The sequence below is a fragment of the Chrysemys picta genome, chromosome 6 (genome assembly GCF_011386835.1).
Source record: "Chrysemys picta bellii isolate R12L10 chromosome 6, ASM1138683v2, whole genome shotgun sequence".
Taxonomy (NCBI): Eukaryota; Metazoa; Chordata; order Testudines; family Emydidae; genus Chrysemys; species Chrysemys picta.
Genome location: NC_088796.1, coordinates 72,394,389 through 72,417,017, shown reverse-complemented (window position 1 = coordinate 72,417,017; position 22,629 = coordinate 72,394,389). Strand labels below are relative to the sequence as shown.

The following is a 22,629-nucleotide window of genomic DNA, read 5'->3' as shown; positions in this document are numbered from 1 at the left end:
GCTGTAGTATGAGAGAGATCTGACGTTAATTGTGGATCAGCTTCTAATGTTTATATACAATTATATTTTTAAATCAATTGTCTTAGTTCTGGTCCAATTTTAGCATGCCTGGGTCCATAATGGAATCAGTAATTGAGGCTCTCTTTCTCTCATAGAAGATTTTGTTTATGACAGCAGGCTGAAAGGGTAGGGATAGTACTAGAGATACCATGTTGTTATTTTCATACTTGAATAAATCTAAGTAATTATCTCCCCGCTATTCTGCCTCTACAATTATTCCAAACAGAATTACCTGGAAAAGGGATACATTCTTAGAAAGTTTTCGACTATCTATTCTCAGCACAGCAAGAAGCAGTATCGAGAGGTAAAAGATTCGCTTTCCTTTTCTTTGAGTGGCTGCCAACATTAAGCACCAAGTAATTCTGTGTTTTCTTCCTGCTATTTAGTCTCAGGCTTGAAAAGAGATGTACAATATGGTATAAACCCTAGAAAAATCAATCACTATATTGTTGCTGTAAGGACATAAAGGGTATGTTATTAAAGAAGCACACAATTAATCAATAGTGATTTTGAAATATTTTCTTATTTACAATTGCTTTTGTAAATATTTACAGATTGGTGATTAAATTATTAGCGTATTTTTATTCAGTAAAAAACCTGACATTTCTATAAACAAGAAAAGGGGAGAATGGTTACAAATAGCTGGGAAAGACAATGGTTTGGATAGGCTGGGTGCTGAAAGTTAGGTACATAAATCCTGCAGTGAGATGGTGTAGAGCGGTGCCCCGGTGTCATTCCATTACCTTTCCACCTCGCACCAATCCTGCAGGGGGCCAAATCAGTCCCTGCATCTATATGAAGAAGCTCTAAGTCATGCCAGCAGGGAGCAGCTCCTTTGCTATCCATGATCAGTGGAACATATAGCATTCCGCCCCCAAACCCTCCCCATCCTGGAATGGGTGCTGGGGACACCAGGAGTGTCTAGCACAGAGCTGGCTACATCAGCATATACGTCCCCTGTGCTGACAGAATCCTCCAATCCTGCCTTAAGGCAGCTTTAATTATACTTTGCACCATTGTGTGCTAAAAATACAGTGTAGCCACAGCCATAGGAGCAGTGGGAGGGGCTACCCACCCCAAGTATATACCCAGCCAAGACCATAGGCACGTACTCAGGGTGGCTAGCCTTTCCTGCTGCCAGCGCTGCCACCGCTACATGTCTCCTCAAGCTGGGAATCACAACCCCCAGCTCCAAGTTTAGACATACCCTAAGTTGGGGCTAAGGATGTGGCTGTCAGCTTTCTTGGATGTGCACTGGGAACCCAACAAAGGATTTTCCACATTGAAAAACTCTGATTTTGAAATCCTGGATGTTGCTCTGTTTGTGCTCTTTATTTCGTTTATAACACTGCCTGTTACTTCCTCACTGGGTTTCCCTAGGGTAATGTAATATTACTTTCTCTGTTTATAGGGGTAGTACTGCAACTTCATTTTTTCATAATTTGTTAACTGTGCAAATAAACAAACCCACAAACTAATACACTTTAACCAAAAGCTAATAGACGTGCTTTAATACTAATGGCCTGAGTTTTATTTGGCTGTCAGTCATCTCCATTAAGCCTAATAATAGGCAGGAAGAAAGTAAAACTTCTAAAAATTTTCTAATGAAATTTAGTGTAGATGAAAAAGCACTCAATATATAAAAACTTAAGCTTTGGATTCCTGTAGTGCCTTCCCTCTGAGGATCAAGAAGCGCTTCACAAACAAATGTTCAAGAGTTAAAGTTCCATAACACTGCTCTAACTTACGTATTATTGTCCCCATTCCCTTTTCACAAATACAAAAACTGAGGTTCAGTGTGATTAAATGACTTGCCTAAAAGTCACACACTAAGCCAGCAGCAGAACAGAGAATAAAACCCAAGTCTTCTAACCTCCAGTCCTGTGTTTTAATCACAGGGCTGAGTCCTCCGAAGTGCTAACATATTTAAAAAATGTTTCTGCAGATTTTTCTTGACTTTATTTAAGGATAAGTCTCTCAAGCATCATCCTGTATGGAAATAAGATAGATGTAATACGCAAATAGTTTTCTTGCATGTTTTCTGTAGAATTTTATCCTTCCATTGTGAATAAGGTCGGCCTGGCTTTGTGGTTAGAATCTTTGGTTTCGAATATAAATCATGTGCTTCATCTCTTTATTAAATCATAAAATAGTATAAAAATGCTAGCAAGCTATATTCTAATATATATTAGAATAGATATGAGAAACAGATTTCAGAAGTCAGTCATCTATATTTTTCCGTAACCAATCAGTAAATCTGGCTATGAGTTTTCTCCTTTCATTATTTGCAAATTTAGCAAACTGCAGTGTTTCAGTAGTAGCAATCCGTAGATCCTTGTCCAGTGTAGTATTGTAAAAAAGCTGCAACTAAAAAAAAAAAAAAAACATAAAGTTAGTCTACAGAGTACCTTGAGTGGAAAAATTGAATGCACTTTCGACAGATGTCTTAGACAGAACTGTCTAGATAAGAGCTTGTTTTTTACATTTAGGGTTTAAATTTACATTTAAGGTGCAATCCTGATCTCACTGAAATCAATGGGAGTTTTGCATTTGACATCAATGGAGCCAGAATTTGACACTTAAAACTTTAGTTTAGGAAGGTGCTTGCTCTGTAAAGCTTCTATACTGTGGCTTAAATGTTCAAAAGTGACAAGTGATTTTGGGGGCCCAGATTGGGATACCTTAAAGGAGATGATTTTCAGAGTGGGAGTGCCCAGCACTGCTGAAAATTGAGCCCCTTAAAGATTAAAGCAGGACCTCTGCTTCTGCAGATCTTTGAGGCTTCACTGGCCTGGCACCTTCTTTTCTCTTTCAAAATAGTTCACATCTATAGTTACAGACAGCAGAGTTCTGGGGTAAGATTCTGTGCTGTGCCTCTTAGAGGCGCAGCATAGAACACCCAGCCCAGAGGAAGGGGGTTAAGATGGCTTTAAAGCACTTCTCTGCCCTCCTGATCTTGGGTAAGTCTGTGGGCTGGAGAGGCACCCAGTGTAACTTATAGGCTTGCCAAAAAACGTGTGACTTTACTGCAGGATAACTAATGCGTGTTAGCTGTCCTGCTGTAAAATCCTAGCATGGACAAGGCGCTGTAGTCTTACCACTTGGTAAACTCGGTGAAGTCCACCAGAGGCCAGGGTATAGTGCTGACCTTGCCTAGCTCCTCATGGTAAAAATATCAGTGCCTTGTCTCCACTAGGATTTTACAGTGGGATAGCAAAGAGCATTAGTCATTCTGCTGTAAAAAACCCCCACACCTTTGTTGCAGGGAAGACATAGCCTAAGTCAGGGTTTCTCAAATGTGGCCACCAGGGGCTTTTCTTGCGACCACAGCCTCCTGGGCAGTGATTTGGGAGGGGGATGGGGAGCAAAGCAGCGGCCCCTCCCCAGGGGCCACCAGCAGTGGTTGGGCCCTGCCCCACTCTGGAGCCACACAAGCTGGAGGACCAGGCAGTCAGTGAGATCTCCACATTCCCAAGGGTGGTGGAGTTGGGCTTCAGCCCTGGGGTAGCAGACTTCAGGCTCTGTCCCCAGGCGCTGTCCCCTGGGTGTGGGGCTTTGGGATCCGTTCCCTGGCTGCATGGTGGTGGGCTCTGGCCCTGAGCTCATCCCCCGCATTACCTCTGGCCCCCGCTGCCTCCTCCAGTCCCCATTGCTCCTGGCCCCCATTGCCTCTGTAGCCACCTCCCCATCCAGGGCTTACTTTGTCCCCGGGCTTGCTGGGGCTGAGTAAGTCTGCTGTGAAAAGTGATATTAACAAACATACAAATGCCACTTTTCAGAGCAGACTTACTTATAGCTAGCAAGTTTTTATAAAAAAAAAACAAAACAAAAGCAAAAGAAACAACAAGAAAAAAGACAAAAACATTCAAAGCACCTTATTTGTGTTGCTATTCTGTTTAGGTCCAGTATAGAATAAATAACTGTACATTATTTTTATTATTGAGTCTGCAAAAAACAAAACCCCTACATAGATAAATTACAATGCTTTGGACATGGATATGTGCATATTTGTTTGTTTTTCCTAAAGTTAATTAAGTATTTTAGGAAAAATTGTCAAAGCAGCCACCAGCAAGTGTTGGTGGCCGCATTCGGAGGCCACTAAAAATTTTGTTGTGAGAACACCTGGCCTAAGTTATAGTAGCCTCCAAGGGCTGCCCTTTGGGCCACACACTGTCGCCAAACTCCTCCCTGGTGCATGTTGTGGTCTCATCCCTGACATGCCCCTTTCAGCCCAACATGCCCTCTGCAGCATGGCTTGTGAGGGGATCCTCGGAAACAGCTTTATGGCTGTCTTCACAGTGCTTGCTGTGGGGGAAATCTCCCCCCATACTGGAACCAGAACTTTTAGGGTATGTCTACACTGCATCTGGGAGTAAGCCAGGGTAGACAGACTTATGCTAGCTCAGCTTCAGCTAGTGCTCTAAAAATAGCAGTGTGGACATTGCAGCTTGGAGCCCCTGGGTCTGAGCTCGGGTGGCTAGCTCGGTCTCCACTGAAGCCGCAACATCCACACTGCTATTTTTAGCTACCTCCAGCCACTCTAGTGCACGTCTGTCTACCTGGGCTGGGAGGCATGCTCCCAGCTGCAGTGTAGACATATGCTTGAGGTCCCCTTCGCACCACACCACCACTTCTCAGCACAAAGGAGCCAGAGTGAGGAGCTCTATCCAGATGTATAAAATTTTAGACATCAGCTTTTGATGAATAATTGCTCCCATGGTACAACTAGAAACAGCTATGATTAATAACTTGGGCTGGGTTTTTTTTAGACTAGCTTATGCACAAGATCTATGGCCATCTACCTAAAGAGTGGTAGAAATGTTGCAAAAGAGAGAGAGGCATTTGTAGGCTCGAAAGATCCGAAAAGGCTTTAGTCTGCAGTCATAAATGTAAAATGGAGTCAATTTTAATTTCTTTGAACTACTAATTTCCTGAATGGATTTACTTGTACATTTATGGAAAATATAATCTTTACAAGTTTGTCCACTCTAGGACTTTTTTCCTGGAATAATTTCCCATCAGCTTCACTGGTGGCAGTAAAACTAGCCGTACAATCTTAGATTAGGCTTCTGGCAGCCACTGACATTTTAACCATCATGTCATCTCAGTCTGTTCACAGCAGCTCTACACAACATGTTGTTAAAAACATCAGCAGCTACTAGTGCCCTGACTACACAATTTAGGGTGACCAGACATCTCGATATTAGGGGCTTTGTTTTATACAGACAACTATACCCCTTGAAAAAAAAGTGTCCTGATTTTTCACATTTGCTGTCTGGTCTCCCTAACACAATTGTTCCCAGAATTGCTCCTACCAACCAAGCTGCACTGGTGGAAATTTTCATGGGGGGGAGGAGAAGGCTACAGTAGACAAGGACTAGGAGTAAATGCTGTCATTTTTGTTACAATCAATATTTGTTTTTATGCCTAACAAAAAATTTAAACTTTTTTAACTGAAAAGCTAACTGCAACTTTAAAATTCCTCTGTAGTGAAAATCATATTATGTATGAGGTTGCTAGTGCCGCCTGTTAAAAAAGGTTCCCAGTGCTTGTTTTCAGTTGCTTAGAACTTGGCAAAACTTCAACAGTTTAGGTTGAAATTTTCCATGTTCTGAGTCTGCCTCAGACTGAATTTTTTGGAAAATTTCATCCAAAATTATTTAGCAATTTCAAAGAATGAGGCTAGGGAAAAAATACATTATTTTCCCCATGTTAAAAATTTCTGGCAACCTTTTTTTTGAACAGTTCTAGTGCCCTCATGCTTTGGAGCAGGGACTTGAAATTTGGCAGAGGGATCTTTGTGTCATGGATGTGCCTTTTGTTGTCCCCCTGAAAATCCACTCAGATAAGGCCAAGTTATAAGCCTTTGGGGGGAGCAGAGAATTAGTTGGCATATGCTCAGTAGATACTTCTTTGATTATAGCGGTTAACTCTCCAAAGATTCCATCCTGATTGTGCCTGCTCGAGCCTCTCACAGCCCCTACCTGTAACCACTGTGCATGTGCCATCCCACAGAGCTAACGAGCATGCTCCAGCCTAGGGCTACAGGGGGCAAGCCAATCTTTCCCTCTAATGGCCAGGCACCACAACTGAGAGCAGGGAACCTGTCTCTCTTTTGGCATCAATGGCCCTCCGCTGGGCTCAGGAAGCCATCTGATCCAAATGCACAGGGGACAAAAGCCAGACCCAAGGAAGGAAAGGAAGTAGACTGGCACAAGGAATCTGGTGAGACTGGGACTGGAACAGGGAAAGAAATTGTAATTGGGAATTGGTGGGGGGACTGAAAGTAGTTGAACAAAGGGACTGGGTCTAAGAGCTGGAAGAGGCAAGGACAGGTTAGGTGGGGAGGCTGGGAGCTCAGGGGAGGATGCTGTGATTGGTTGGGCAATGAGACTGGGAGCTGGAGATTGGTTAGGCAGGGAGGCTAGAGGGAGGAGAGGCAGGGTAGGTCTGGTTGGGTTGTTTGAATGGGATTAAAACCTTGCGGGGGGGAAGAGGAGACAAGAGGCTCTCCGACTGTTTGGCAGGAAGGCTGGAGTTGGGAGCCAGGGGTAAGAAAGGGAGGTGGAGCAAGGAGAATGGGAGTGCAGCTGGTGAGGGGAAGTTGGGACTGGTTGGACAAAGAGACTGGGAGCCAGGAGGATGGTGGAATGAGTTGGGCAAGGAGACTGCCACAATCATTTGTACAAATTGTACAAACATTCATGCAGTGGTAACTAACTACCATTTGCACAGGCATTCCTCTGACTGGGGGGTGAAACTGTGGGTGCACATTAGTAAGTTTATTTCTTGTGCATTTGTAACATCAACAGACCCCAGTCGTCAGTGGGTGGGATCAAATGTGGGACCTCTGGAGCGTAGTGCATGAGCCTCTACCCCATGAGCTAAAAGCCAACTGGCTGTTAGCTAAGGCTGTAGAGTAGACTCATTTAACTCTCTCTAAGTGGTCTCTGTGCCACTAGATGGGACAGAACACCACACCCAGGAGGTGTGTGGGTTACACATGGTTGTAAGTTTTTAAAAATCACTGATCTCTGTGCAGAGCTGCAATGTGGGAGGAGGGTTAGGGGACCCAGGCTTGCCTTTGGCCTCTGACTGTAGTTGGAAATTTGGTCCTGCCGTCCCCACCCTCAGTCAGGATTGAAGGGTGGCCAGGCCAAATTTGAGTGGTTCTGTAACACAGTGCACCTGCTTGGCTCTCCCCTCTTTGCAGTCCTTCTGGTGCCTATGGGCACTAGGCAGCCCCACCCCCCAGGGAGAAGTAGAGCAGGGGGAACTGGACACCCTCAGGAAAGTTGAAGGATTAAATGTGGGCTTTTGGTGCTTCCTTAAGAAGCTGATATGAAGGAGGAGGATGGGGCCCAAGGGCTCCCACGACAGTTTGCCTCCTGATGAGGATGGTGCCTCACTGAGTAAGAGCATGGGGCGGGGTGTAGGGGAGAGAACTTTGAGCTGGGGGCATGGCAATATGGGTATGGGGCAGCAGGAGGGGTTTGTGTGTAGAGCTAGGTGCAGGGGGGAGAACAGGTCTGGGTGAAGAGGCAGTGAGGGATTTGGGTTGGGTACATTAGGAAAATTCTGGTTGCACCCCATCTCTATGTCTCAACAAAAACCACACTGAGTTTCCATATATTTATTCAATACATTTCATGCTTTCCTAGAAATATGTAATTAAAAAAAATTATTTACAAATTGTCAGCAAGGTTTAAATTAGTTATTTATCCAATGGCATGTAAGTAACTTACTTCTTGGATCTGTAAGTCTGTATTGACAAAGTTTTCCATAACTCTCAATAATTTCTGTAGTATTCCATTCCTATGCCTGTAAAGTAATATAAATATCAGTCAGGAAGAGAAGCATTTTGATAATATGTTGGTAAATATGCCATCAGCCTGCATTCCTCTTCTGCAAGCATATTCGCCAAGCCTAATGTATTATTATGTTGAAACTATTGTCTAAACTGAAATTTAGTAGTCAGAGTTCTCTCCTCTTTCCCCTCCCCCTCAATTTAAAGAAATATTCTCAGAGTTTAAATTAGTGAGGCAGATATCTATGCCAGATGCAGAGTGCAGTTTACAAATAATTTTCCTTTCTGTAAAAGGTTTGCTCTCACTCTGACTTGTCTAATTGGGTAAACTCTGCCATTTTTACACAGCTAAAAATCATAATCAAGTTAGAAGAGACTAGAGAAATATGCTCATCCATTGTCAGTCACACGCAAATAATCAGGTGCAAGAGTTTGAAGGAGGAAGAGAAATATCAATGTATTGAATCAGAGCCATGGCATATTATGATATAAAAGATACTAGGGACTCTATCCAGGCCTGGAGTAAGCAGGTTAAATAATCATTTAATTCAATGGGAGTTATGCCCCCTTCATCATTTGGCCTGATAGGATTAAAATGTAGTTTCAGGTATCTCAGTGTATTCCTATTGGCAGTGGTTTCATTTGAAAGGGATGAACCAGATTCACAGCAGCTTTCACATCAGTATAACCATGCAGTGATCCGCAGTGGCACAAATTCTGCCAGGGGACAGGTTGTGGTGGCAAAAGCTGCCACAACTGGCCCTAAACTGGGTTATCTTTAGGGGCTAAGTTATGTTGCAAACACACAAAATCAAATGGCTGCTCTAAGTTATACCACAGTAATGGTCCTCTTGGGACCATTCTGCCAGCCAGGGTTAGTAGGAGTGCAAGATGATATAACCACATCCCATCCCACTGTTGTTTCACCTCCTATGCTGGGGAGGCTAGGAGCACGTTGTGTAGATGAAGCTATCCCAGCTTTATGCCATGCAGGATTCCCCTATGCAAGCATCTAACATTTCCAAATAAGAATGCATTTTCCTACTGTATAAAAACTGACTGCATGTTTGCCATACAATTTGTCCCAGGCTTTACTCTGTAAAGAGGCTGAACTGGAAAGTTTCATATTCATATACAGGAAGCCTGTATTGTCTTAAACCATTATATTGATAGCCTTGATAAACCCATGATGGATAAAACTAAAGAGCAATAGCATTTTCCATCTGAAAGTTTGGATGGAGGGCCATCAGGGAGCCAGGGGAAGCACCCAGAACTGGTTAGAGCTGGTGAGGACAAGCTCTAACTTATAGAAGTGGCATAAGGTCCTTAAATGACCGCAGAACAACGGAGCATCAGCATAGCAGTGCTCTGCTCTATCACGTCTTTTCAGTTCCTCACCCCCAATATACTCCCTCCATCTCCTGACATGCCCCCCATTCTCCCCATGTCATCTGATCCAAGAGCCTTCCTGCCCACTTACCCTCCCCCCCCCCCATGTCTGACCACTCTTTGAACAGAGGAGGTTTGTTCTCCTTGCTTCCAGAATCATACCACATACATACTAATCCTTCCTTTTTTATCTGCTCCCAACATCTCACTCCTAGATGACTGGCCATTCTCCTGCCACAATATCTGGGCCATACCCTTTCCTACTCTTACCAATGAGTTATAGGAGCCAACTACCTTCCAGTGCTTCCGATTTAAATATTTGTGTTGTATGGAATATATAGAACTCTGGAGTACACCAGTTTGCATGCTATTTAACAATAAGTAAAACCTCACATTTTTATAATGTTTTTCGCCACAAAGCACTTTATAAGGTTGCACTATGAGTCAGATTTTTAAATGCTCACCATCTTACAGCTGAGGCCAGATTTTCAAAAAGCTCAGCTCCCGTTTAGTCACCAAAATAGGGTCCAGATTTTTCAAAGCGGGTCAATACCCCTTAGCTCCCATTGAAACACTTACAGGGACACACACATACTTCTGTTGGGCTCTTTGAAAATCCAGCCACTTATTTTGGTGCCTTAATGAAAGCTGAGCCCTTCTGATAATTCTAGCCTTTGTATATAGGAATCACTTAGACCACCATGGAAATGCAGGCACCTCTGGAGTAGAAAATCTGCCACTGGGCTCTACAGCTCAAACTTAAGGTAGAGAAGAGAGTCAGAGAAACAACTGCAGAAATAAAGCTGAACGACATAATTTGGTTGCTCACCATACCTTTCATTTAAAGCTAGCCAATTTTCTGTTACAAATTCCCATGCTATGCGTTGGCCAATCTCAGTAGCTGCCACATTTGAAATGACTATGGATATATTATCAGAAGACAATAATGAATTGTTGAGTGAGTACTGCAAATATCTGTTGGAAAAATACATTAAAAATATCATTATTTAGAATACAAACATTGACCTTTTGAGCTGCCTGTATCGTTAGAGTATCATGTTTAATATAAATATTAACCGTTCATTACTTACTGGGTTTACCTTCTCAATGTAGAAAGAGTGTTGCACAGAGTATGGGCATATTCATTTTCCTTATCTTTCCACTTCTCAGAAAATGTTAGGGGCAAATTATCCCTTCCACAGGAAAAAAATAAAATCCATGGACTCTTAGTTTCTATGGACTCATCCTGTCAGGAGCAAGGTTGGCGTTTGCCCTCCTGCAGAGTGAGCAGGGAGCAGGACCCTTCATGCCACAATGGGGTATGTCAAGATACCCAGGAGATCTGTGGCATTTCTGTTAAGTCCCTAGTGCCTAAGGATGCTTCTCACCCTCCAGAGCAACATGGCTGCCAAAGGAGCTGTGTTCTCAGACGCTCTCCACTGGTAGCTGCTACATGCACAGGTGCATAAGGCAGGTGTAGGTCGCCTGAATTTTCTCTGGCTGCACACCAGAGACAGGATTGTTAACTAATTTCTAATTGCAGAATATTTACTGTTTGTGAGACAGAATTAGCCTATTTTGACTTTCCTCTTCCTAAGTGACTTTGCAGACTGCCATTTGGAAAAACGCATTGGATTCTCACTCTCTCAGGCACAGGGAGGAGAGGACCATCAGGGAGCCAGGGGAAGCTCCTGGAACTGGTTAGAGCTGGTGAGGACAAGCTCTAACATATGAAAGTGGCATAAGGTCCTTAAATGACTGCAGAAAAAAGTGGAGCATCAGCATAGCAATGCTCTGCTCTATCATGTCTTTTCTGTTCCTCACCCCCAATATACTCCTTCCATCTCCTGACATGCCCCCCATGCCAGAGGAGTGGCTGCCACAGGAGGCAGCTATGCTGCCTCTGCAAGCTTTATATCAATGGAGTTTACCCCAATAAGAGAGAGATGCTGTGCTTGCCTGTCTATCTTGTGCTTCTCAGTGGTGCAGAGTGGACATATACGATCACAGAATCCAGATTCACTATATTTTTACTTATAAGCTAAGCAGATTTTCTTTGAAGCCATTGAGAAATAATAATTATGGTAATTATGGTCTCAATAATGCAATGTTTATAAAGCCATTTTTAGGAGTAGGACTGCACTTTAAACAATGGATAACTTATTATTGAATTAATATCTATTTTTGCCCTTAAAACCAAGAAATTAATGATTTACTGTTAAATACATTAAAAATATAATTTGATCAAAGTCACCTGTAAAGCAACCATGACTCTCTGGTGCAACTCATGGCAAAGAGCATTATATCCTTATCTATTTCTGTGGAATTATTATGATTATACATTTTCAATGCAAAGTCCCATTCTTTATCACTTCCCATTGCAACACCATAACAACAGATTGTTCTTTTAATAGTAAAGGGAATCCTGTAAAATAGAATAATAGTTGTTGACACCATATTGCTATAAAATGAAAACAAGCAGCTAACATATGGCAGAAAGTTATATATTATGTTAACCAATTACAATCTAAAATAATCACAACAGAGCACTAAACACAGAACAAAAATCTGAAAAGCAACTAGAGTTGAGGACTGCATTTTTACATTTTATTATTCAAGCATTACCACAACAGTGATGCTTGAAGGTGAACTGAATAGCTTTTTTAATATGGCTGGGCAAATAGTTCATATTAGCCAATAAAATTAACACCCTTGTGTCACATCACAATATGGTGATGTCACATCCTAATGTGATGAATTTGCATGAAAACATCTCAGAAAGGCCTTTTGGAAGGGCCTAACCCAGCAGTGCAGGCGATAGGAAAACACTGTCCATTTCAAGAAGAGTGTCATATGTTTCGAGAATGCAAGATGAAGAAAAAGAATGGTCGCCTCTCCATGCAGCAGATTGTCTCCCATTACCCACACTTCAGAGGGTGGTACCTATAAAGTGATGATGAATTTTGCAACAAAACCCAAATCCAAAACACCTTCGGGCTCACCTACTGCTACATTTTACATGCTGAGACCAGAGTGAAAATGTTTGTGTTTCTTCTGCAACAGTCAAAAGTGCCATTAACACTAAAACAGCACAGGGTGCTATATCTTTTTGGTGTTAGCAATATTAACTATTCTACTGAAATAATAACATATACAAGTGAGGATCTCTATGCACTTTACAAACATTTTATATCAACTGGATTTTTTGGTTGATTCCCTATGGCAGGAAGGGGCCCACTGCTAGAAGACTCTGAACATTCTATTTTCCTAATGTCTCTGTATTAAATTACTTACCATTAAAAAAGACTATGCTAATTTTAAATTTCATTTCCTTGTTCTAAAAGAATAGGGCAAAACAGAAAAAAGGAAAACAATGGACAGGAAAATAACTGAGGAGAAACAATGGGGCAGGGAACCTACTTCTGGCATGATAGAGTTATATCGTTTTGTTTTACACAGCTCCATGGCTTTGCACTTCAACCATTCTGAAAATGCGGGGAGAGAGGGGAGTCTATCTAGAGCACTATACACATGTGCAGCACACAGCTCTGTAGAGCTGCAATGCGACACAGTTCTCCAATGCCACAGGGAATAGGTTAGGCCCATATTGCTCCCATGAGTAAAAGGAAGAAAAAAACCAGGAAGATATTGGCTGGTGGCTGTGGGAAGAGGGGAGCAGGGGCTCCACAGTGTGCTCTTTCCACAGATCCTATAAAAACCCATTACCCCAAGTCCACTTGATTGGAGCTCCATGGGTCAGGAGGAAGCGTGCCTAGGCAGAAAGGAATCGGGAGTTGGTTGCTCTCCATAGCAATATCCCCTTTCAAGCCTGTGGGGATGTCACTATGGAAGATAATGATATTGTCAGCCTATGGCAGAATGACTGCATTGTGGGAGAAAAGGAACTTGGGGGGTAGCATGAATGCACTATGTCAGCACCCAAAAGGATTTCTCTGCAGATCTTGTGTCTGTTACAGGTTTGGTGTGTTTTCCAGTTCAGTGTGTAGAAAAATTGTACCTCCCTAAATATTGATCAATCTGGGGGGTGCGGGGGGGAATCCATGAACTGAAATTTAGGGAGCCTCCTCACCTCTATGCTATTTTTTCTTGTTAAAACTTAGTAGTGAACATATTTGAATCACTTCATAATTGCACTTGTTTTTTCAAATATAGATAGCAGCCATTCCTTAGTGAGGACTGGCCACATGTGAAGATTTAAAGACTAGCTGTCACGTGAATTAACTGTGTGCAAAGAAAGAAAGGTCTTATTCATTATGAAATCAGAACAAGTATATTTTTCTCCACCTAGCTCAAAAACAGAAACTCAAACTTTTGAAAAAGTGAGATTTTGGATTCAGACTAAGCATGGAAAGTTTCAGCCTGGAAGATGAATATTTCAAAAAATTATGAATAAGGCATTGATTTTGTCACAGAGCTCATGGAAATCATGAATTTGAATAAAGTCTGTGAAATCTTGGCAATGGCTATTAAAACAGATTTGATTCCTCCCCCGCTCCCCCAGCTGAGTAGCATTGTGACCTGATGTATGGGTTGCAGTGCCAATAGGTTTGAGCCATCCAATTTCTGTCTCCATCTGTGGAGGGGTCGAGGTGCCAAGCCTGAGTGGTGCTGTAACCTAGTGCTCCAGACTGCAATGCCTGAAGTGAGGAGCCAGGCCCAGCACCTTGGGACAGGAGTTCCACTGTAGGTTAAGTGTGGGATGGGCTCACTCTACAACTTATGCCCAACCGTAGCCTCACCCTTATTAATAACCACAGCTGCTTTTGCTACTTAATAGCTTTTGTGTAGGTGCACGTAGCAAGAAATACATTACTTGGTGATCCTCATCCTTCCATAATTTATTTCCCCCCGACCCCTCTGCTGTGAAATTTACTAAAAATTTCTGTGCCAAAATTGTAGCCTTAATTATGAACAACTGAAAATAGGAGATTATGATTAAAATCATCTTGCATCCTTAACTACTGTATTTACAGCTGACATTACACAATAATAAGAATATTCTGTTTTGGATACTAAATAGTGAGTAACATTTTAAAGCTTTTCAGTTTACCTTTAAAAAAAATGTTATTATGAGGTCAGTCATTACAAAGCTACTTAAACTCCTCCACAAAACTTTACTATAAATACTACAAGTTCAGCTGACTTAGCCATCTGATTATATGAACATAGATTCAAATAATAGCCCACAACATTTTTGTTCACATTTAGTAACTATACTATAACAGGTAAAATAAAAATATAAAAATGATAAGAATAATAAACAGAACATAGACTCACCAGTGCCAAAACTATCATAATTGCATAGAAAAACAAGAAAAGAGGGAGGGAAAGAGAAGTGAGAATTACAATATGCCGTATGGGCTTTTCTGTAGTGGAATACTCTAACACGGTTTTGTTGACAAATATAGGCCATCTTTAGTTACATAAAAGTCCAACATGCACTTTTGATTTCAGTTTGTGAAATCCATTTAGGGTGCTTCTGGATATGTTCTTATTGTGGATTTATTTGTTTTTAAAATATTAAACAGTCTTAATAAAAACCTACCAAAAATAAAACATTGTAACTGTCAAGTTCTCCCCACAGTAATGTCATATACAACTGTAAAAATTTCCCACAATGATGCTATATGTCACAATTTAGACTACTGTTGAAGCTGTGAAAGTCAGACAGTAACATATACAGTGTATGCAATGTAACAGAGTTAATGTCCCTGTGGGAACCTGCTTTTTGAATTGCCTGCCTTTTTATTCATTTACATTTTCAACCTTAATATTGTATAGGACAATGGATGTCATGGCAGAATGGTACATCTGCATTGCTTATTAAAATCCTGCCTAGAACCTTGGTCCTGCCAACAGCTGTCATGTGCTGCTTACACGCCCTCTTAGAGACCCATTGAAATCAATGACACTCCAATTTAGAGTAACCTTTGCCTGATCAGGCCCTGGGTCTGTAATAGCTAAAAGCTGTTTACAATTAATAGTTGTTAAGTAGCACATATGAAATGATTTGGTATGGGCAAGTGCCCACATCACAAACAGCCACCACAATTGGCAGTGTTTGGCTCAGCTAAAGATTAAATGGGTGCAGACAATACCAGAGGTTAGAACTGAGGCAAACTGACAGAGTGCTGAGGGATACTTTCACAGCCCTGTCTGCACTTTGCCTCTTTGGTGCTTAGACAGAGTTCAATTTCCAGGGCAGTCAATCTGCATCCTTCATGAAAGTCAAGTTTACCTGAAAAAGCACCAAATATTATATCAATTTAGGTTTTTACAATTTAGGTCTTGCCAATCTGTATAGGAAGAAGAGAAGTATACAAGGAACCTCCCCTACACTACCTGCCCATGTAACGGCCTGTTAAATTTAAATCTGATTTACACATACATATCTATAATATTACAGTATCATTCTTACTCATTGTCAGGGTTCTCCATCCACTTAGCGTAAAGTTCAGAAGATAGGTTTAAACAGTCTTGGAGACCCAGCCAACATGCTGTATTAATAAGTTTTTCCAAATGAATTCTTGAAGGGAAGTAAAAAAAGGACACACATTACACATTTTGCATTATTCCAATGAATAATTTTTAACTATAACATAATTTTATCAAATGACACTGTATCTCAGGAAGTCGTCTGCTAATAACAGCAGGTTCAATAATAAAAATATAACCAAATAGCAGTCTCATGGCACAGAGATGTTCGTAGGGATTAGCAAGGTTTAAATGTATTCTAGTCCCACCACAAACCTATCTGTCCATGTTTTTACACTGCACTTGCCGCTGTGAGATCTGACCCTATCTTTATAACAGTCATGTCTCAGCAGAGATGTTAAGATTCAATGGCCATGCAAACTGAACTACCTTTAATCTTTAGAAGTGGTTCCTTTAGGTCAGGTCTGAGGTACAAAGGAGCAGGAGGACCTACTTGCCCTGCTAATAGCTATGATACTAAATTTTTATGGATAGATCAGGGATATCATGCTCCAGGGTGTTAAATCACAATCATTTTCTAGTACTAAATTTACTAACCCGAATCCTGATAACAAAACAGGCAGCCCATCCTGTTGCTGCTATTTCATTTTAAAATTCACATATCATGCACATTTATGGTACTGCATTATTAATAATAATGTTTCAGTTACACTTAAATTAATTAAAATATCTTTCCTGCATACTGTTTTCAATTTGCATTAAAGTCTTTATCAAATCAAATCACTTCAAATTTGATTTTTTTAAAAAAATACTTACTGATCAAAATAGTCATCTGCCAAAGCATCAACATTTTGATGAATAATACTTGCATAATAATGGTATATTGGCAACATTCTCTTTAACAGATATTTCTTTTAAAAGAAGAGAAAGAGAAATTACTTTCGTTTAGATATGATATTGCTGTATTTTTCTCTACTTATTTATTTATTTTGATCATTTTAAAATTGGAACTCTGGGTACAGATGCAAAATTTAAATAAAACATAAAAATTGGAATCAATGTCCAAAATACAGAATTCTCCCTGAACCACTCACACAGAGGTGTTCCATTACAGCTCCCTTAGCCCTGGAAGAAAAGATGAATTTTGGAACTTGATATGAAGATTAAACTCAGACTCTGGAAGAACAACTAAGAAAGCAAGTCCCAGAGAGAGGATACTGGAAAAATCCCCCGCCTCCTCCATATTAAAAATTCAGCAAAGTACTTAATCACATTTATCTTTAAGCATGTAATTTGCCCCATTGAAGTCAATGGCGCTACTCAAAGTTAAGCACATGCCTAAGTTCCTGCTGAATTGCGGACTAAATAAGGGAACTGTTAGCTCAGTTTCCTCAAATGATCTCATCTGGTTACCATACAGGGAGAGTGGCAGCCTGAAGTATTTTGTACCTAAACTATTTAGGACATGACAGGTTAAAACAAACTGGAAGCCATTACAAATCACAGGTGTAGTGTGTTCTCTAGGACAGTGGTTCTCAAACTTCTTTTTTCGCAGACCACTTGAAAATTGCTGAGGGTCTCAGTGGACCACTTAATGATCTTTCCAAATGTTGTTTGTACCGTTAGCTAACTATTGTAAAGCGCTTTGGATAAAAGGGCTATATTAAAAAAACCCTTAATATTAAATGTTATTTTGTTCTACAAATAAAAGCACACAACTCATATTTTAATATCAGTAGTCTTACCTTTCTAATGCAATAGATGTGTCCTCTCTCCCCCACTACGGAAGCCCCCGAGCTGGGGCTGGGAAGGAGGGGGGGTGTCTCTCCTTCTCTCCCCCACTGCGGCAGCCCCCGAGCTGAGGCTGGGAAGGAGGGGGGTTTCTCCCCTGCCACAGAGCTGAGGCTGGGAAGGAGGCCATCTCTCCCAGGCAGCTGCAGCCCTGGAGCTGGGCAAAGTCACCTCTTTCTCTGGCCGCTGCAGCCCTGCACATCCCAAATTCCCCCCACCCCCTCTTCTCACCCCACTGCCCCCTCCCGCGGCCACCACCTCACCTTAGATGTGCATCTTCTCCAGGGTCCAGGCACCTAATTAGTGGAGCCACTGGTGGTCCACAGACCATACTTTGAGAACCTCTGCTCTAGGAGAAGCATTGCTATGCAAGCAAACAGTTGCATTCCATACAACTAGTGGTGGTTGTTAGGCCCCCATTTTGTAAAAACTGATGCATGTGCATGTATTTTTGACTGATTAATAGACAAATCAAATAATTAGCTTCCATTTCTTAAAAGAAAAAAAAAGGGCTGAACAAAATTTTAACGAAAAAGTAATGTACCTTGTGGTACATCCTTGAGCATTTATAAAGGATTCATGTAGGATCCTGTCATTTAAATGGTCTAAACTGTCTAATATGTAACAAAGAAAGATGATACCTTTAAAAAGGGATATAATTCATAGTTGTTCAGAATATTTTCCAAATTGTCAGGTATTAGGTTTGACAGTACTGAATACCACACAAATATTTCATCTTCTTTGGCAAGGTACTTTGTTAGTTCAAATGCAGCCTCAATCTCAATATATCCAGCCCTATTTAAAAAAAAAATACAGAACTGAGCATAGGTATTCAAGTTAAACACACATTTCAACAACGGTATATTTAGATAACTGATGAAAAAACATCTAGATACTGTGGGGTCTAGGAAAGAAGACAGACAATGAGAATAAATACAATACAATAGTGACCAGTTTAAGAGTCTGATCCTGCAAACACATACTGCTGAGCCACGTGCTGTTACCAAGAATCAATGGGACTACTCAACTAACTCAAAACATTAAGCACACACTACACTAAGGTGTGTTGGCAGGATCAGGCCCGTGTCCGCTACTGCCACTTAACATCCTCACTAGGATAAAGTGAAGATTCCCTCTATATTTTTATGTAGTAACATTTTGGAGATACAATATTTATGGTCTTTTTAAAATATTCGAACAACAGATTTTCATTATAAACTGCTTTGGGGAATAACCATTACTTGAAAAGCATAAACAATTAAATGGTAATTCAGGGATATTTAAACATTATTATTAATTAATTAATTAATCATTAGAATGGCACCAATATACTTTAGGCTAAACTTCACTCTTTTGCAGAGGGCCCATCCAAAACCCTTCATGGGAAGCCCCGCCAGAACTATATGTGTGGGGCACATTTTACACATTCCTTATTACAGACTGTGCCCTCTGGTGGGAAAACCTACAGAAAGTGGGGGGGGAGGAAAACTCTAAGGTTCCCCTGACAGAGTTCCCTCCAAACTCCTCCAGTGTTGTGGGGGTACTTTGCCCACCTATAGACCACAATGATTTTGATACCTTTGTGGATCTCAGGTATCTGCTGGAGGCACAGGGACAACCATTGACTCCTGGGCTCCCTTAGCTTCCTGGCAGCATGGCTCCAATGAAACTGTCCACCTGCAGCTGGACTTGGATATCCCTTAAAGGAGTTTTCCCATGGGGAGGGGGAAGGAAGGGAACTGTGCAGGTAAGTTAAGTTATATGTGGTTTTTTTTTTTTTTTTTTCAGAATCCCAACACTTGTCGGGGCAATCCCACCCCCCTGAACTGTCTCTATCAGTGTCAATAATGAAAGAGGACATGATAATCATCTACAAGTAGTTGGAAGATTACTTATCAGGAACAGAAAGGAATTGTTGAATACAATGAGGTATAGCTAGAAACAACGATATGAAGTAAGAAAAAGGAAATTTAGGCTTAACATCAAGAAATTTTCCTAATGGGGATCTATATTAGCTTGTAGAAAAGTCTCCTGATGAAACTGTGGCAGCTCAACTGCTTGAAACATATGAGCTGGGACAAACAGTTAGCAAAGATACTGTAAGGAACTACTCTGCACTGGCTGGGGATGGACTAGATGACTTAATGGTTTTTTTTAAAACTGTTCCCTGATGAAGTCTGTCTTCTTTACAGGGTATTTATGGAGACAAAGGAGCAAAGTCATAATAGGAATGTGAAGTATAACAGTGTCATGTAATAGTGCATTAATAACAATTTTCTATCATAGACTCAAAATATACTCACTGTGCCAATGTAAAAGCATCGTCTATCAAATGTAACCTGTTGACGACTGGAATAGCCTGCAGAAAGCACTCATGTGGTGTTAGTAGATCAAACATATCATTTTGAGGAAAAGCATACTTAGTTATGTTTTGAAAGTCTGGGACAAACCCTGCAGTCTATTCTCAAGCCAAATTTTATAGACTTCAATGGAAGCTTTGCCTGAGTAAGGATGGCAGGATTTGGTCCCATATTTTGAGCTGAAATAATTTACTCAATGTGCCTTTAAGAACAATTTTTTCTGTGTATGTAGACTTAAAAAATTCTACATCTGGTACCCATTTGCAACAGCTAATGAACTGCTAAGCTTGAAAAATCCTCTTAAGTATGTGCAATATTGCAAATTAAAGTGAGGAAGCTCTACAGTTTCTAAAATAAATCCTGATTTCTTCATCTTGACAATGACTTTTTTCCTTTTGAGACTCCAATTCATAATCAAGTACTCACACCAGTCCAGACTAGAGTGTCTTACATTTGTTCTGAATTCTGAGTTGTTCTGGCTACAGGAGACCATAGGCAGAACTCCAGTTAGTAATTTTGTTCTCCATTGAATAAATCTTCGGGTTGATCCTGCACTGGATTATGTGGAGTGCAAAGATTATTTATGTTGTAACCAGAATCTGTAAAAAAAACTATAAGCTTCTGGTTCTGGTTCAAAACAGACTATGCATCCAGCAGCTGTGGAAAAGACACCTATCCCGCCATCATTTATGCATATTATGCAAATTCTGCAACCAGGAAGCGGAGTAGGAGCACAGCTTGCCCACCCTCTTACTATGATTCTCCTCTACACATGTATTTTTCCTCCCTATTTCTATTTACAGGAATAGCTTCTAAATATTTAAAGCCTATAATATCTCTTAGCATAAACTTAATTGGGCAATTTTGTGGGTTAAACCTGTATAATGGAATTAAATTGCAAATTTATTTCACACTGTTCCTTTGGTAGAATTTCTCCAACAGCCTCAAAAGAACTTGCATGGGGGTGGGGAGGTTGGTCCAAGGAATCTGTGGATTTCCTGCAATCCAGGTGAATCTAGCATTTACCAGAGTCCAGGTCCATTTGTGTCAAAACTCCTGGCCCCTGCTTATCTCTCTCCTGCTTGCATAGCAGTATGGCTCCGTCATGTTCCCATGGATTTTCTCAATGATGAATGCCAACAGAGGATTCAAAGCATAGATTGGGAGCCCACCTAAGTTTAGGCTGACATTCAAAATTTGCTTGATCAGGAACCATACAGGTTTGAAGGAAAGAAAAAGAATGCATCTTAGAGAGGCTGTACTCTCAGCCCTATTGTCTCCAATCCTGCCATACCCCTGCATTGCAACTCCTCCAGAGCAGTTTCCATAAAGTCAAGAAAGCAATACCAATAGGAGGCATTTCCCCTTTCCATGTCTCCCCATTCCTATGCCAATATTGGCCATTATTTCCTATACTTTGTAGCAGAAGCAGAGTGGTTGATTTGGCCCTGTTGAACTATTTTCAGTGGCCGTGTCTTTACATTTTCTAAACATTGTAATTAAAAAGTGATTCATCGGGGCTGGGCTACACCATGCAACTCAATTGAGGCAGAATGTAAAGGTGCCTTAAAGCTCATCTCTATGCTCCCTTTATCCTGAGTCCAAGCTTTGCTCAGCCAGTTCTCTGATGTAAATTAGACCAGCATGAAATTGCCTTAAGTTATATTAACTTTCAATGGTCACAAGGTGTTGAAATGACAACCAGGGATTAGCATAACATTAGTAGAAGTGGCTGGAAAACAGAATTTCCCTCCTGCCAAAAATTGAATTTTTTCATGAGAGGAAAAACTCTAAAAATAATTCCATTTTGGGAGAACCCGATGGAAATTTTTCAGCTTGTTCCTGGCTAGGGTGACCAGATCACCAAAGAAAAATATCGGGACGCGGGGGGGGGGGGGGGTGACGTGGGGGGGGGGGCGTCGCGGGGGGGGTGACGTGGGGGGGGCGTGGCAGGGGGCGGGGCCAAAAAAAAAAAAAAAAAACTTCCTCCGCAAGTGCTGGAGGGAGGCCCGGGAGACTCAGGGGAAGCGCGGGGCCGGGGTGAGTAAGAGTCCGGCCTGGTCCCGAGCAGGCAGGACTCAGTCGGGTGGTAAGGAGAGGAGGGGGGCGGCCCGCGGGGCCAGGCGGCGGTTGTTCTCCCCCCCGGGCAGCGGGACTCGGGAGCAGCCGCTGCTGCAGCTCCCACTGCCGCGGGGGAGGAAGCGGCCATGGCACTCCGCGGCTGCGGCTCTGGCGCCCCCGAATCCCCCGAGCCGGGGCCTGCTGCGGGGACCCAGCAGCGCGCACGCTGCGCCCAGCCCCTGGCCAGTGTCTGGGCTGCTGCCCAGCTGGTGCTATCGCGCAGCGGCCCCGGAGTGGGGGCAGCAGGCCCCAGCCCCCCCGTCCCGCAGGGGAACGAACGGGGCTGGGCGGCCGATGCCTCCGCCCCGGGGCCGCCGCGGGATAGCACCAGCTGGGCAGCCCAGACGTGCCTAGCCAGGGGCTGGGCCCAGCGTACGCGCTGCTGCAGGCCCCGGCTCGGGGGGTTCGGGGGCTCCAGAGCCGCCGAGCGCCATGGCCGCTTCCTCCCCCGTCGCCTGGCCCCGCGGGTCGCCCCCCTCCTCTCCCAACCACCCAACTGAGTCCTGCCTGCTCGGGGCCAGGCCGGACTGTTACTCACCCCGGCCCCGCGCTTCCCCTGCGTCTCCCGGGCCTCCCTCCAGCGCTTGTGGAGGGAGGGGGAATGGTGAGCCCGGGGAAGAGGCGGGGATTCGGGGAGGGAGCCAA

General features: G+C 42.3%; 1 protein-coding gene across 2 annotated transcripts in view; it reads right to left on the bottom strand.

Annotated features, from left to right (window-relative positions):
- Positions 1 to 564: 564 nt before the first annotated feature.
- Positions 565 to 22,629, bottom strand: part of LVRN (laeverin) — a 70,053-nt gene continuing 47,988 nt past the window's right edge. For both annotated transcript variants that reach the window (XM_008166671.4, XM_042854660.2), the window contains 8 exons: positions 19,807 to 19,862; positions 18,145 to 18,298; positions 16,529 to 16,623; positions 15,696 to 15,803; positions 11,511 to 11,681; positions 10,091 to 10,231; positions 7,806 to 7,881; positions 565 to 2,427 (listed from right to left, as the gene is read on the bottom strand). In XM_008166671.4, coding sequence (XP_008164893.3) covers positions 2,281 to 2,427; positions 7,806 to 7,881; positions 10,091 to 10,231; positions 11,511 to 11,681; positions 15,696 to 15,803; positions 16,529 to 16,623; positions 18,145 to 18,298; positions 19,807 to 19,862 — 948 coding nt within the window. In that variant the 3' untranslated portion in view covers positions 565 to 2,280. The remainder of the gene's footprint in view (positions 2,428 to 7,805; positions 7,882 to 10,090; positions 10,232 to 11,510; positions 11,682 to 15,695; positions 15,804 to 16,528; positions 16,624 to 18,144; positions 18,299 to 19,806; positions 19,863 to 22,629) is intronic.